General features: G+C 48.9%; 1 protein-coding gene across 9 annotated transcripts in view; it reads right to left on the bottom strand.

Annotated features, from left to right (window-relative positions):
* Positions 1-3,571: 3,571 nt before the first annotated feature.
* Trak1 (trafficking kinesin protein 1) overlaps positions 3,572-14,782 on the bottom strand; it is a 108,829-nt gene continuing 97,618 nt past the window's right edge. For 8 of the 9 annotated variants that reach the window (XM_047532636.1, XM_047532630.1, XM_047532633.1 and 5 more), the window contains 2 exons: positions 9,186-9,288; positions 3,572-6,360 (listed from right to left, as the gene is read on the bottom strand). In XM_047532636.1, coding sequence (XP_047388592.1) covers positions 5,562-6,360; positions 9,186-9,288 — 902 coding nt within the window. In that variant the 3' untranslated portion in view covers positions 3,572-5,561. Of the gene's footprint in view, positions 6,361-8,330; positions 8,424-9,185; positions 9,289-14,782 lie in introns of all 9 variants that reach the window. The other variant, XM_047532638.1, reaches the window with a different exon arrangement.

The raw sequence follows: 14,782 nt of genomic DNA on the forward strand, positions 1-14,782 counted from the left end.
GGAGAGTAGGCAAGGGGTTTCCTCCCAGCGTGTGCCGTTTCTTCCCTCACACCCACACCTGTGGGTGTGCGGTCTTCTTGGCCACGCATGCCTCCCTGCAGTTCAGCTGGAGGACATCAACCAGCCTTCCCGACTTCCTACCCCAAAAGCAGAGGGACTCATTCAATTGTACCCATGACCACTTCTGCCGCCCCCACACAGGAGGGCCCTCTCTGGATCCCCAGAGTAGCATGGAACTGAGATCTGATTGTGCGGGAGGAGTGGGAGGGAGGAACCCAGAATCAGGTGGGAAGACCTGCAACCTAGAGTTCTTGTGGGTCTGGCATTCCCAACCACCCCCAGACCACTGCAGCCTCAAGAACCCACTGACGCTCTAGAAAGGATCTGGAATGTGAGTAGACAAGTCTTCTCCATCGGCATTTTCTCCCACCTTGCACCCCGGACAAGCTATTTCTTTGCAGGTGGTGGTGTGGAGGGATTGGGAGGCTCAGCTCCTGCCCTGGATCCCTTCGCACAGAGAAGCACCTGCCTTGTGCTTCAATCATCAGGGCCAATTACTTCAAGCCTTCTGCTGTCTCCAAGCGCCCTCTACTGGCTACATGAAATAAATTATCCCAGGATATTTTATGCTTTGGAGCCCCGAGTTCAGACATACAAAAGATTACTCCCCCCAAATCTCAACTTAATCCCTAATATGAGCTCAGATAATTCAGATAGACTTTTCCCCTCCACCAGCTTCTCCCTAGGAGGTATCTTAGATTCAGGTGGAGGCACTGGCTAGAGCTGTGGGGGAGGATGTGTTATTTCCTTTGTACTGTTAGCAAGGCCCCCGGGACATACCCTAGGCAATATGTGGAAGTGACTCCCACATGTATCTGAGGCCAGGTACTTTGAGATCTCCTGGTACTTTCCCACCTGTTGCCATTTCTAACTTCTCATTGCCCAGTATGGTTGCTGCCCTGTGATGGGTGAGTCACCATGGAGGCGGGACTCTGGAACATCCCCACTTCCCCAGGCTCCCTGCAGAACTAGCTCATCTATCCTTGGATCCTCAGACTCATCCTGGGCTTCTCCCATAACCTTGGACTCAGTCCACCCATGGGGATAGGTGAAGAGCTCCTACAGCTGATGTCGGTAGAATCCCTCTCCAAACTCCTCTTTCCCTTGTCTGCTTGAAGAACATTTATCCAGTTCTTGTCCTAGGTGATTGGCAAGTGGGAGTAGCAGCGGGGAGTAAGAAAAGAACTGGCTCAGCAAGTTTCCCTTCCAGAATGTTTGGTCTTACTCCAAACATGCACTTAGCTTTTTCTTTCCTCATAACCAGAAACCAAGAATTTGACATCTTTATTTTTTTGGTCCTTGCAACAGCCTCTTTGACAACTTCCCCCTTGGGCCACAGTGTCTTCTGGTTGAACTCCCTGGGCAAGGGGAGTGATTGGGACACAACCAAAGAAATTCAGCAGAGAATAGGAAAGAAACACAGAAGCACCTCAACCACACACCCACACAACAGTAGAATGCACTTTATCGCTTGCCAAACCTCTATTAGGGTGCTTCCAACTTTTTAAGATTAACATTTTTTTTTTTTTGCATCTTCTTTTTGAAAAACATTTGAAAGTGACTTATGGACATGAAGTCCCTTTATCTTAATTCATTAGCATGTGTCTCCTAGGAAACAGGCCAGGTCTCTCATATCCACAGTATAATTATTGAAATTTCATATTGATACTTTAAAACATATGCTCTATATTCAAATTTCTCTGACTGTCCCAACATTATCTTTTATGACATCTTTTCTAGTTCAGTATCCAGTTCAGATTGTGGGTTGCATTAGTTGTCTCTTTATCCTCCTTCCACCCAGTTCAGTCTTTTTCTCATGTCTTGCCATTTTCAAAACCACAATGTTTTACCACCTTCATGATTCAGGTTTTGCAATTGTGGCGGAAAGAAGACAAATCATTTGTGCCACCCAGTAGGTCACACACCAGGGGACACTGGTATCACTTTGTCCCATTTTGGGGTAATGAACCTCACATTTCATGACAAACTCAAGAGTGTCATGTCACAAGTGTCTCCACTGCAAAGATGCCCCCCCCCCACCTTTTGTAAATTAACAAACATTCTGCAGGAACGATGGAATGTGTGTGACTCTTCGGCTCCCTAACAAATTCTCACCCAATGGTTTTAGCATCCACTCTTGTCTGAATTAGCTATTAGTATTATGGCTGCACATGGTAGATTTTTCTGAATTCTAAAGTCCCTCCTGGCAAATTCTGCCCATCCTTAAAGGCCAGACACAGGGTCACCAAGCCTCAGTGCCTTGCCTGCCCCAGATGGGTAGATAAAACCCCCACTCTTTCTCTCCTCCTTCAAGCAAGTTAGAATGCAGTTGCCTGTCCTTCTCAGGGACAGCCCGGACAGGGAACCAGCCCTCCTGCACAGAAGTCCCACCCTACACAGTGGTTCTCAGACTTCAGTGTGCCCCAGAATCCCCCAGAGGACTTGTTAAGAGTTCCCTGATCCCTCCTTTGGGATTGTGGGACACTGCTCCACTGCAGTGGCTCTAGGAAATATGGGATCAGAGGGACTCTTTGGTGAGTCCCATGGTTTCTCTGCCCCCACAGTGTTCCATTTTCCTACCAGCAAACAACCACATGGACCTTCTCTCTGTGGACCTTGAACATCAAACGCTTTTCTATCCATGGGCCTTTGCACCAGCTCCTCTCAGCCCAAACACGCCCATGCTGGATCTCACACAGCTGATTCCAGTGCCCCTCGCTGAAGAGGCTTCCCCTGATGGCCCAATGCAAAGTAGCTGCCGCCTCCCTCACCCCTCTGCTGTAATCCTCTGCATAGCCCTTCTTGTCCAGTCCTTCCCCTCTCAGTCGACTGCATCCTCCCCGACGGCAGGACTTTGCTTGTTCATCACCGTCTCTCCGGTACCTAAAACGCCTGGCCCATGGTAAGCGCTCAAAAAATATCTACTCAACTAATTAACCCCAAAGTGTATTACTGCCTCCATTTCACAGATTTTTTTAAAAGGGAGGGCCCACTGAGGACAAGTGGCTTGCCCAAATGGTGGCACCTGTTTTTAGTCTATGATGCCATGTCCCTCTAGTGCTGGCAGGGTTTCCCTTCTCTGAACTGCCACTCCGGTGGGCCTCCACTGTCCCTGGTGCTCAAGTCTCTTAACATGATTCCACGGGAGGCAGTGTTGGCAACATCTGCCTGGGTACTTTCCACAGATGTGCTCACATATGTGGGAAATCACACACACGCAAGATGTTTTCCCTCCAGTTGCTGTGACGGCAAAAGGTTAGAACTGACTCCATAACCATCCGTACTGCTTCCACAGCGGGCAGGTGTGCACAGGGTGTGGTCCTGAAAGGGGAATCAGGTTCTGACTGGAAAACTGTCCCACCCTAAGACAGGGTCTCGTGTAGAAAGAAAGGGAGGCTATGACAGCATGTAGTGGGTATACCTTTCATTTACTTTCCCCAAAAGAGATGAACACCCTCAAATCTAAGAGAACCATCTCTTTGATGAGAAGATACCAGTCAGAATACTAGTGTGGTTTCCATCATTTGAATTTATTTTATTCTTACTCGTTAGAGAATAAAATTTTATTGATGTTTGATGCATTACAACCCACTTTGGTAGTGGTTGCACGATGTTGATCATTTATTTATTTACTATACTAAATACTGCAACCTCTGAATTGCCCATTTGTACACTGGTATTTCTGGTGATGACGGGTGGGTGGGTCCTCTCTGAATACATGAAGTGGTCCATTCAGTCCATGGTTTTTCATATTCCTTTGTTATTCAAACTACTGCTTTAACGTACATTCAAATAAAAAGATGTAAGTTACTCACAGAGAGTGCAGACATACTATGGCAAGGGGAGCAGAGAACATAACCAGTGCTCTCACGTTCAGAGGACAAATGGTTTTGAAATCATGGGACCGAAGCTTGCTCCTCAGGGACTTCCTCAAAGAATCCTTGGTGGAAGTAAGGTTACCCTCACTCAACAGAAGGTCACATCTTATCTGGGAGGGAGGGCACAAAATGACAATTTCATGTATTAATCCTTCCACAAATATCTGGAACGGGTGGTCATGGAACACCGTGGTGGGCAGTGCAGTTCCCAGATTAGAATAAATAAATTATTTGCTTGGATTGCGGTGCCACAGGCACAATGATTGGAGCTGGGAGGGTGTTTGCTTAAAATACGGCACACACAGGTAATAAATAAAAGTTCACAACTTAATCGGCTACAGCAACAGGACCAGGCTCCCTTGTCGGCTCGTGGTTCTTTAAAGCACCTCTAATCTCTCCCTAAGGGCAAAAGGAGGCACAAGGAGACAAAGGGACAGGGGAAGAAACTATCTCATGTGATCATCCTATTTTGAAACAAGAGGGCAAACGTGTGGGCACTGAGTGGTGACCCAGCGAGGGAAAGCGGGTCACCGGTTTCAGAACTATGGCTGGAGCCAGCAGAAGGCCAAGACCCGATTCCCCTCTAAACAGCTGGGTACTGTTAGCTGTATTTCTTCTCCTTTCCCTTTACTGTTGACAAATTTCTTGAATAAGCCTTTTTCCTCTCCCCTTTCCTCAGTCCTGCTGTTCAAGTTGTCTTGGGTCTGGCCTTAATCTGGTTGTCACTGGATCCCAGAAATAAGCGGCTCTCTCATTAGCAACTTGGTGTGTTTGAAAAATTTGCCTTTTGGTGTCATAGAACCAAAACAGACAACAGACACTGCCAGTACCATTGCTTCCCTGCATATTAAAAATAATGGAAAAATAAAATAAAATGTCACACACAGAACACAGAGGGGCTGCTGAACAAAGCTGCGGGAGTGTAAATACATTCTCTTTTGGGTCAGACGTGTGGCCTGACGGTTGATTACAAACACAGGATGACTTCAAGTTGAAGGCATGAAAAGAAACAGTCACACCTCCAAAAGGAAACAACTGTCCGTCGAGGCAGAATAGTGACCATCTTGAAGAAGCTGGGCCGGGAAAAGAAAGAAAAGCTCTCGATCATGAAAAGCTACGCCGGTTGCGTGTGGCTGAGGACGGAGGCTCCTTAGGCTCTTGCACGGGGTGGACAAGGCATCCAAGGACACCTGGCGCCAGATGCGTTATGACCTTTGCCTCTGGACAGCTCGTTGGGTGCGATGGGAGCTGTCCGACGCGGATTCACCGGTTCCTATCCATGGGATAAGAACACACTCGGGAGTTTCAGTGCTTCTCAAAAGGAAAGAAGAAGAAAGGACACCACCATCCCCCGGCTCCACAGGTGAAGTCCTCGTGAGAGGACAGCGCAGGGGCACTTCCTGTGGGACTGGAAGGAAGGGCGGGGTAGACACAAGGTCTCCAAGTCCTATGTACACACTTTGCAAAGTTCCACTCTTCCCCCCTTAGGCACAAGGTTGATTTGTCTAGCTCAGGAGGGACGGACAGGGATGGGAAGAGGGGGAGAGTGCGCTGTAGGGGGAAGGGGAGGCGGGGAGCAAGTTGGAGAACGCTGCTCTCCTAGAGGGCACGAGCCCCCCCACCTCACCGTAAGCTAGTTTGTTTGGGGAGCTTAGCACCCATCAAGATGCCCGAGGTGAGAGTCACGGGGGCTTTCATCTGCATGCTGGACCCCACCATGGTGGGGAAGCTACGATTCCGTCGGATACCACTGTTGAGCTGCAGTCCACCGATGGCGCTGGTGACAGTGGGGCATCCGAGAGGCAGGCCCTCGGGAACCAGGCCTCCAGGAACAAGGGCCTGTGCCGGCCCCGGGGGCCCACAGAGGAGAGGTCCCTGATCTTCAGGCAAGGTGGGGACATGGGCTCGCCCTGAGTGCACCACTTGGGCCACCCCAAACCTCCTGACTTTGTCCACGAGGTTGAGGTTGGAGACGGACACGTCTGTCTGGCTCTCGCTGCTCCGGACGTTCTTCTTTTCTCTCACCTCCCTCAGGATGGAGCTGGCTGGCTTGGAAGCCAGGAAGTTGTCGTAGGGAGGGCTCGTGCACTTGAACTCAAAGGAGGGTGGGGAGGACGTTGGCGTCTGCATAGGTGAGTTCGGAGGGGTAGAGGGGATCACAGCCATCTTGGGGGTGTAGGAGTGCAGGAGGGAGCCCCGGGCGGCCCTGTCCCAGCTCTGCGGGTCGTAGACAGCCGCGGAAATGCCCCGCTCCTTCAGCAGCCACACCAGCCCCAAGGATGTGCTCATGGTGGTAGTGGACTCCCGGATGTTAGTGAAGGACTCGGCGAGGCTCAGTCTCCGTGGAGTGCACGGCGTGGCCACTGGCGTGGACTTCAAGTGGCTGGTACTGCCACAAGCTGGAGTAGGGGCCGAGTTAAGGCTGAAAGGAAAATATGACAGGTTACTCATCAGAAATGCTTGTGAGCACCATGGGAAGGGTCAGAGGTCAGTCCACAGGGCGGGCCTGGGATATAATAGGAGGACTCCCTGCAATGGGAGCCCCAGATACCTCTGTCCACGTCTGCTCTTCCCTCTCACCCATGCAGGCTTGGGAATCCCTTACATAGGGCCCTGGTTTAAGTTCATGGTGCATGTGATTCCCTCTGCTCTCCCCTGGTGGGTGGGATAACTGTTCCTGCAGCAGACCAAGAAACAGCCTCCAGGGTTAGGTGGATTCTCAGTCACGCCTGGGTATTAAATGGATAATCCCAGATTTAAAGTCTGAGTGACCCCAATGCTCTCAGATCGAGAAAGAAGTTCACTGGCGAACAGGCCTCTCTGCCCTACCAAATCCACTCAAATTCCAGTGTTCCTTCCTAATAACTACTTCTCCCTGGGGCTTATTTTAGAAATAGCAAAAATGGCCCCAATGGTGAGCCAAGGCCAGGTGGTGAGTGCCTTGGCCTAGTGACCACCAGGACAGTGCTCTCTCCTCTGCACCTTATTGCCACTCACCGCCTTCACATGCTGTCCAAACCCATTTTGATGAGCAGAGTTATGGGAGTCAGTGGAAGGAAGCCATGCCTTGAATTACCTTCATTTACAGAGTTACCCAGTTCAAGGCCCCTGAGTGACTGAAGGAAAGCAGAAAGATTCTTTCTTCATTCAGTATCATGCTGAAGGACCCACAAGGGTCCAGCAGCTGGGGTCCAACTAGGACAAAGAAGTCTGCCAGAGGGAAAGCAGGGGAAAAGGCTTTGCTGTCTGTTTACGAAAACAAGGAAGGCCTGGTTTTTAACAGCTGCTCCAGGGATTGGGAAGGCCAAACAGGCACAAGCCCTGCCCTGCTTCCGAATGAGCAACCGAGGGCAAAGGAGTGCCTCCTCCAGAGGTCTCATGGGACTTGTCCTTGTGCCTGCTCCTGGATTTGGCAGGTCAGGTGAGTGTCCCCAGCCTGACCAGAGGCCCAGATACCGTGGGCAGAGCACCAACCACAGGAAGGGAAGGCAGAGGGCTCATTCTGGAGCAGGTCCCTGGAATGACCAAAAAAGGGACCCCTCCAGGGGGCAACAGTTTAACAGGAAATACAAGCTGGAAATACCACATGGCTCCACACTCAGGTGACTTCCCCACTGGCTGATCAGCAAGGGTGGTGACCAGAGAACAGGCCCATCTCACACAAGCTAAGGAGGGAGGACGCTGGTGAGTCAGGAGTATTTGGAGAAATGTGAGATTAGAAACCATAATACATTCCTGTGGCTAAAAATGTGGATTTTGTAAAGGCACAGGGAGAATTTTACAAATATTGAGGTATCATTAACAGAGGGTAAAAAACAAAAACAAAAACAAAAAGGTAGACTTAAAATCTGTGTGATCATCCTTAGGGAAATTTTCAATTGTGTTTCTGGCTACCTTTCTTTCCCACTCTGGCAAGAAAGCCCTTCCCTACTCCTGACTTCCCATGATTTATCGGGTCCAGGACATCGCTGTGTGGTCTTTCAAATGAAGACCCACTTGGATGCAGTCTGAGTCCTGAGGCTGTGGTCAGAAAAGGGCTTCTAGTCCCCCTTCACGGGGGAGTCGAGTCTTTAAAGACAGCCTCTTCCAAACACAGAGCCACAGGATGGGGAAGCCAGTTTCTTCCGGGCCAGAGGGGAGATGGAGAAGACAGAGCTAAAATTTAGAGATTCGTATGATGAGACCTTCAAGTTAGGCCTGTATTAGTGCTGGCACTCTGCTTGCTGGGGCAGTTTAGATGGTTAGGGGTGTGGACGGTCAAGGCTGTGTTAGCCAGGCACAACCACAGAGACACATCCAAGCCTACGTCCCCAGGTTAGTGGCGGCCACACGTGCACACACAGCTCCTTCCATGTGACCTGCCACAGCAGGCACTGCTGGCCGTGTGCTCACCCCCTGCCTCGCCCGTGGGCTCAGACTCTCTGCCCTACATCTCCTCTCAGCTCAGCGGGGCACAGGGCTGCTTCGTGGTCCTCCTCACATGACCTGTGGAGAATTATTCATAGTTTAAGGTGCTCCTAGGGGCGGCTACTCCCTCCGAGCAGACCCTTCTCACCTCCCTCCCTTTCAGCCTCACCTTCCGTAAACCCTAGGATCTTGCTTGACTGCACTGCAGGGAGAATGGCTGAGGGGGCCATTCTGCTGTGTTGGAGAGACCGCTTTCCCTTTCACTGGAAGGTGTGGAAGGAAGTTGTGTGGCTGATCAAGCCAAACAGACCAGCTCATGCCATACAAGGCCTCTTGCCAGATGCTGCACCAGAATGAAATGGACCGTGCTGGGCACGTGGCTTGGTCTTAAGAGTTTTATCATTTTGGTCATTATAGTCTGGCTGTGGTGCACGGTTCCTGGTGTCTGTTCCAGAGGTACAAGGGCTTGCACAGAGCTCGGTAACTCCGCTGTGAAAGAACGCCATGCTCTACTGGCAAGCTCCAGGGCAAAAATCCAACAGACTTGGCTGCAGGTCCATTGGATTTCAATTGTTCACCTGTTAAGAAGGGGCCTAAGAATACGTTCCAGGGACAAAAAAAAAGACAATGGAAGGTGGCTCGAGGTTTCTTCACCTGCACTGCATCTGAATCAACAGGAGCTTCAACTCAAAAGGAAAGATCAGACTCAGAGCAGGTGACTATAAATGCTCATAAGATGCTTGAGCTGGCTAGACCTGGCTTTGCTCCATAGGAAGCCTTGCAGGAAAGGGAGTGCCCAGGCTTGCCCCACCTCTGCCCACTCAGGTCAGGGAACCTTACCTTGGTGTGACCCGCGTGAGCTCGTCTGAAGGATGCAGGATGCGACAGGTGGTGAAGGTGAAGGTGGAGTTGGTCTGTGACATGCACTTCCCAGGGTGGTGCGCTAAATCAAGGGGAACAAAACATAGTCCTTGCATCCAAGTATACCACGGCAAAAACAAAAGTCCAGCACAGCCCTGAGCAGATGCAAGAAGTGATGAGCTACCTTGTTAACTGGATCTGGGCGAGGAAGGTGGTCCCTCAAAAACAATCACATTTTTGAGCACTGGTCTGCAGAGCATCGGATCCCAGCTTCCGGCCCAATCCAGACAGGGTTCCTCATCAGTATTCCTGGGCCAGTAGTGGATCCAGTACCAGGGGGGTACTAATGGGCCTTGTGGGTAAATTTGGTTTTCCTCCACAGAGGTCAGGATCTGCTTTCTTCTTTTGTTGCTTTACATTTCTTTTCATTGGCAAACAGGTGCCAAAAATCACCCAGGGGAGAGGGGATGGAGCGGGCAGGGAGAGGTACTTGGCACCTGGCAGTGGGACAAGGCTTGTGCAGCTCCCTTTTCTGCTCACAGGAAAAGGGGCTCAGGAAGCTGGCTCCACTACTGTCCACCTGTGATTGACATGGTGGGAGGTGGCGATTTCAGCAGCCTCAACAGCAACCTGGCAAAAGTTCCAGAGATCAGGGTCCTCTAGGGTGCCACAGGTCCGGGACCAGAGTCTGGTCTGACACACAGTGGTGCAGGTCTCCACTGCTCCCTCCCTGACACCTCCCCCTGGTTGCTTCCTTGCCACCTCTAGGATGTCTGATTTCAAATGAAATTGAGACAACAAGTTGTCCTCAATTTATTTCCATTTAATGTTCTAACAGGCTGTTGTTGAGGCAGCTGAAGATTGTGGTCTGGAGCAAAGTAAATCACAGGTATTAAGACCATGCATCAGAAAGCTGGCAAAGGAACAAGTAGTCATGGGAGACATCATGATTGTAGAGGTCATCCTCATTCATAACTCAAGTATCAGAAGGGGGGACAAAAGGAAAAAAAAAAAAAAAAAGATACTGCACCAAAAAGCATGCACAATGATGTCCTGGGATGATCCCCCCACCTTCCCCCACCACCTGTGCCCCTGCAGCAGCTCAGCCCCCAGAGACCTCCTGGGAGAAAATGGATTAGGATTTCAGAGGCCATGAGTAGTCAAAGGCCAGGAAGATTCAAAAGGCTGTGAACTAGAAACTTCTAGCTCCTTATGGGACGTTTTTTCTCAGGTTTGACAAAAAGGAAAAAGGCAAACAAAACACAACAGACTGGTGCCCCAAACCTACAGATCCACACACAGCTGGCTGTGTTGTAAAGAAGACCAGGAACCAGATGAAACAAACAACAAACGATAACCAAAAAAACAGAAAAAAGAAAAAAGAAAAAAAAAAAAAGAAAGAAAGTGGGAGACACACACATTGAAGGCTTGAAGGTAGGGAGGACATAGCCAGAGCACAAAAATGGTGAGCAGGACCAGAGGGGTCAAGCAAGACTGCTGTGCCCCAATGTCTGACCTGGCTCTGTGTCAAAGGAGGCTCCCGGGGCACCTGGCGTGGCCAGTAGCCCGCAGCCATGGGGAGCCCCAGGCAAAGTGGGAGAGAAAAAAAACCATTAAAAATAGCCTTTATGAATCTTTTCTCCACAAGCAATAAATGTAATGGTTTAGGAACTCAGATAACCGAGAAATTGCTGCGAGCAAAACAAAAATGGATGAAGCTATGAAGAGAAGGCAACCGAACAATCACGATTCTCTTGCTGCAATAAGGTCTAGAAACAGAAGCAACAGAAGGCCTAGAAAAGCATCCCAAATATCAGGGATGATGGGTTATTTGGGAAGGGGGGAGGAAGCAATCAACAGATATGATTAAGACAAAACAGTTGGAAGAGAGAGAACATGAAAAAAAAAATCAAATAAGGCAAGGCTCGATTTAACATTAGAAATGTACCCCCATTTAAACACATGGCCGGAATATCAAATGAAAAGGTCACAAATGTGCACTTTCTCCTCCACCCCATTAGGTATTAGATTTTCGATCACAATAGGTAGTGTAAGAAGGATGTTTTAGAGACACAGCTGCATCAACAGAAGCAAAACCCATCTTAAATAAATGGGTTTTGGGGATAAGAAAAGGCTGCTAAAAATTCAGAAGTCACCACTCCCAGGAGCAATGGATAGCTTTAGAAGACCAAGGAAGATCAACGAGTGTCAAATTTGCCAAAGCTGGAGATTCGGCCCCTCCAAAATACCAATGGGATGCTTGGATGCGGGAGCTCTCCCACGTCACCACGGACAGCCTGGCCACTGCTGCACCTCCCTTCCTTGGGATGACACAACACAGAGACAGTGAGTCACCTGGGGATGGGCTTGCCGGAGCTCCTCGTGCTTGCCACAGAGAAGCAAAGGGATGCTGGCTACAGCCCTGGGTGCAGGAAGAGAGCAGATTCCAAAACCAAGAGGCCCGTACCACCTTCTTCTAGGTGGGCAGTCGGGGCTCAGGGTGAGGGTTGGCTCCCAAAGTCACCAAGATTACACCATACACCAAAGCCCCTGTCCATCCAATAATTCTTTGCAGAAAATGGTAATGCAGGTTCATCTCATGCTGTGACTTGGGGGGCAAAAAGGACAGGGCTTCTTGGAATTAATGCTTTCTCTACTTAAATCCTTCCTCCCTCTCAACCTGACAAAAGGGTTTCAGAGTACTACGAGAGGATAGGGAGTTATTACACTTGGTCTTCAGCCAAAAGGCTGAGACACGATTAATGTGCAGATATTAAAATGTGTTAACTTACCTATAAAGAACCCCAGTCTTTTTTTATATTCAATTGTTTTTCCTCCCCCCCAGATTCTGGCATAAAATATGGTTAAGTTTTAAACACAACTCATCCTTGATTACTCAAGCTCTTCTATGCTGGCACACTGTAGGTAGCTAGCTTGCAGTTTTTTTCTTCTGGAAACACACCACACATAAGCACACTTCTCTGGCGCTGAGCAGCAGGGGCACAGGCTGAGGGCTTTCTATGGCTGAGAGGCACCTTGCTCTCCTGCTCTCTGATGCAACCCTGGTGCGTTTTTGGCCTAGAGTGGGTCCACTTGGTAAGTGGCGCTGACTGCCCGGGTTCCGGGATGCCTGGTACTGACTGGAGAACTGAGTGGTTGGAATTCTTTGGCTGCCCCCAGTGGTGGGTGACAAAGCCCGCAGTCTCAGTAGGGCTGGGGAACTGTGCCTATAAATCTGGGCAGCTGTTTCCCTGCAGAGCAGACAGGTCTCCCGATGATTCAGGCTGGAAAGCCCAGAGATTCTCTACAGCCCAAAACTTTAAGAGGAGAGGAACTGGGATGCTTTAGTGGGCCCAAGACTCCACAATGACTGAAGGACGACTCCCTCTGCTTGCCCACAAAATAAACTCTGAACACGTCCACTCACATATTTCAATCCAATCCCAGTGGCGCTCTCCTCCCGTCCTCCAGGAAGGGCAAACTTGAAACATGCTGGGTTGAACTTTTTGCTCTCTAAAAGTCATCACAGAACCTAGTCCTTAACCTAGTCCCCCAACGAGACAGAGCTATGGAAGAAGGCCGCTTCACTGAGCACGTCTCTAGGGAGACACAGTGCACGCCCAGCTGCTTCAGAGAGGTCTTTAAGGTGGAGAAATACTGGCCATGCCACGCATTCAGACTATTTTTTTTTTTTAAGACACATAAATACTTTCTAAAAATTGCCTTCTCTGCAAGTTTTTTTTCAAATGCATCTCACAGTCATGGGAAAAGGGACCCTGTCTTTGTGATGCACCAAGGCCCTCTGTTTTCTCTTCCCCAATCTTCACGGAAGTGACCAACTTGTATGAAATGATGGAAATGATTCTGAGCTTTTCTCCTTTTCTTAACTTGACTGTTGTAGTGTTGAAGGTGCCTTCAGAACTTGGATCTTTGTAATTTCTATGAATTCATAACACACACACACACACACACTCCTCCCCCCACCAGTAATTCCAGTAGCTGCCACATCAAGGGTAGCACCCAGGGGCCAGGCTTTTTTATCCCAGCAAAAACAAAGCTACTGTCAATAAAAGCCACTGTCACTCCAACTTAAAGGCACAGCTTGGACTAAGCCCTAAGAACATCAGTCTGCCTTTTTTAAATGCTTGGCTTGTAATGACTTTGTTGACTTTTGCCCAAGGGGAAAGGGAGAAGAGAAAGAAGGATGTCTCCCTGCCTGTTGGCTACATGAAAAATAGTTCCTTTTCCATTAACGACAATAAAAAAGGCAAAACCAATGTCTTAGAATTTCTGCCTAATAGACTAAAATACCAGGGCATAGAAAAATCCTTTAAAGACTTTCCTGACACTTCATTATATAACTGTGCCTATTAATTTTTCCAGGGAGGAAAAAAGTTCCATGATGAATTCATGCACAAAAAGCTTCATAAACTCTCATCTACCCGACAATCCATCATTAATAACAACATGGCGAGAGGGATTAAGGTAGCTTCAACTGTGTTTCCCTTGGGGTGGGGGATGTTATCAAGAGTAAGTTCAGATGAAGTGGTTCTGCATTTGTTTGTTTTTTAAATACAAAAAAAGTGACTTTAAACTAAAAAGTGTTGTATGACTGTAAAATGACACTTTAAGCCCTTGTGTTCCCTCACATGGGCCTGGTAACTATTCTTCTCTGCTTCTCAAGCATTTCTTTGACACAGCCCTGATCTGGTCCTGCAGCTCGGAGGAGACCTCCAGCCCCTGGTGGTCAGACATCTGGCTGGTAGGCATTGGGGAGAGTTCCATCACCGAGATTTTAAACCACATCAGCAGAGAATCTTCTTCTAGTTTCTGTAAAACTTATTTTTGTTTCCTGCAAAATTGAAAGTCTACTCTTCCAATTACACCAAGCTATCTACTATCGTTCATCTAAAAAAGTATGTGATTTAAGAGGTGAACAATTTCACAGAATTGTGCAGAGGGCCAGAAAATCTTTCAAGTGCTCCTGAAGTATCATCTAGAGAAGAGATTTTTGTAGAATGCTGTTAAAATGTCAAAAGGGCAAGTACAAAAGTCTCTGTGGATCCTTTGGATGCCAACAAAGCTGACCTGCACACCCTCTGTCCTCTGGTCCTTCTTTCTGTGGTTGACACCAATAAGCAGGGGAGCTGGCCTGATTGAGCTGCATGGAGACCTTCCCTGCTAGTGTCTTCAAAGCTAGTCCAGGAGAACACTCTCCCTCCCACTGAGCCCTGATGACCATATGCTTCCACAAGGGCCCCTCCATGTGAGAAGAGTCAAGAGCAGATGCCCACTGGTCAGCACCCATGTGGGAGCCTCTTGAGCCCTGGAGGGACCTCCTGTGGTTCTCCCAGGTAAGGACACCATAAAGAAACGGCTCTCAGCAAGTGTGCCTTGTTCTGGAAGTTCTAAGCAGGGCTGACTCTATGCTGCTTGTTGTCAATTCTCTCATTCTTCATTATTCCACTTCTAGGCTGCAGTTGACTTGCTCAGCTGTGGCTTCACATAATATGCTGATGTAAGAGCACAGGGGCTTCCTTAGCAGGTCCTGATGTGGGGGTGTGTGGGCAGACTGT

Source organism: Sciurus carolinensis, chromosome 17, assembly GCF_902686445.1.
Source record: "Sciurus carolinensis chromosome 17, mSciCar1.2, whole genome shotgun sequence".
NCBI lineage: Eukaryota > Metazoa > Chordata > Mammalia > Rodentia > Sciuridae > Sciurus > Sciurus carolinensis.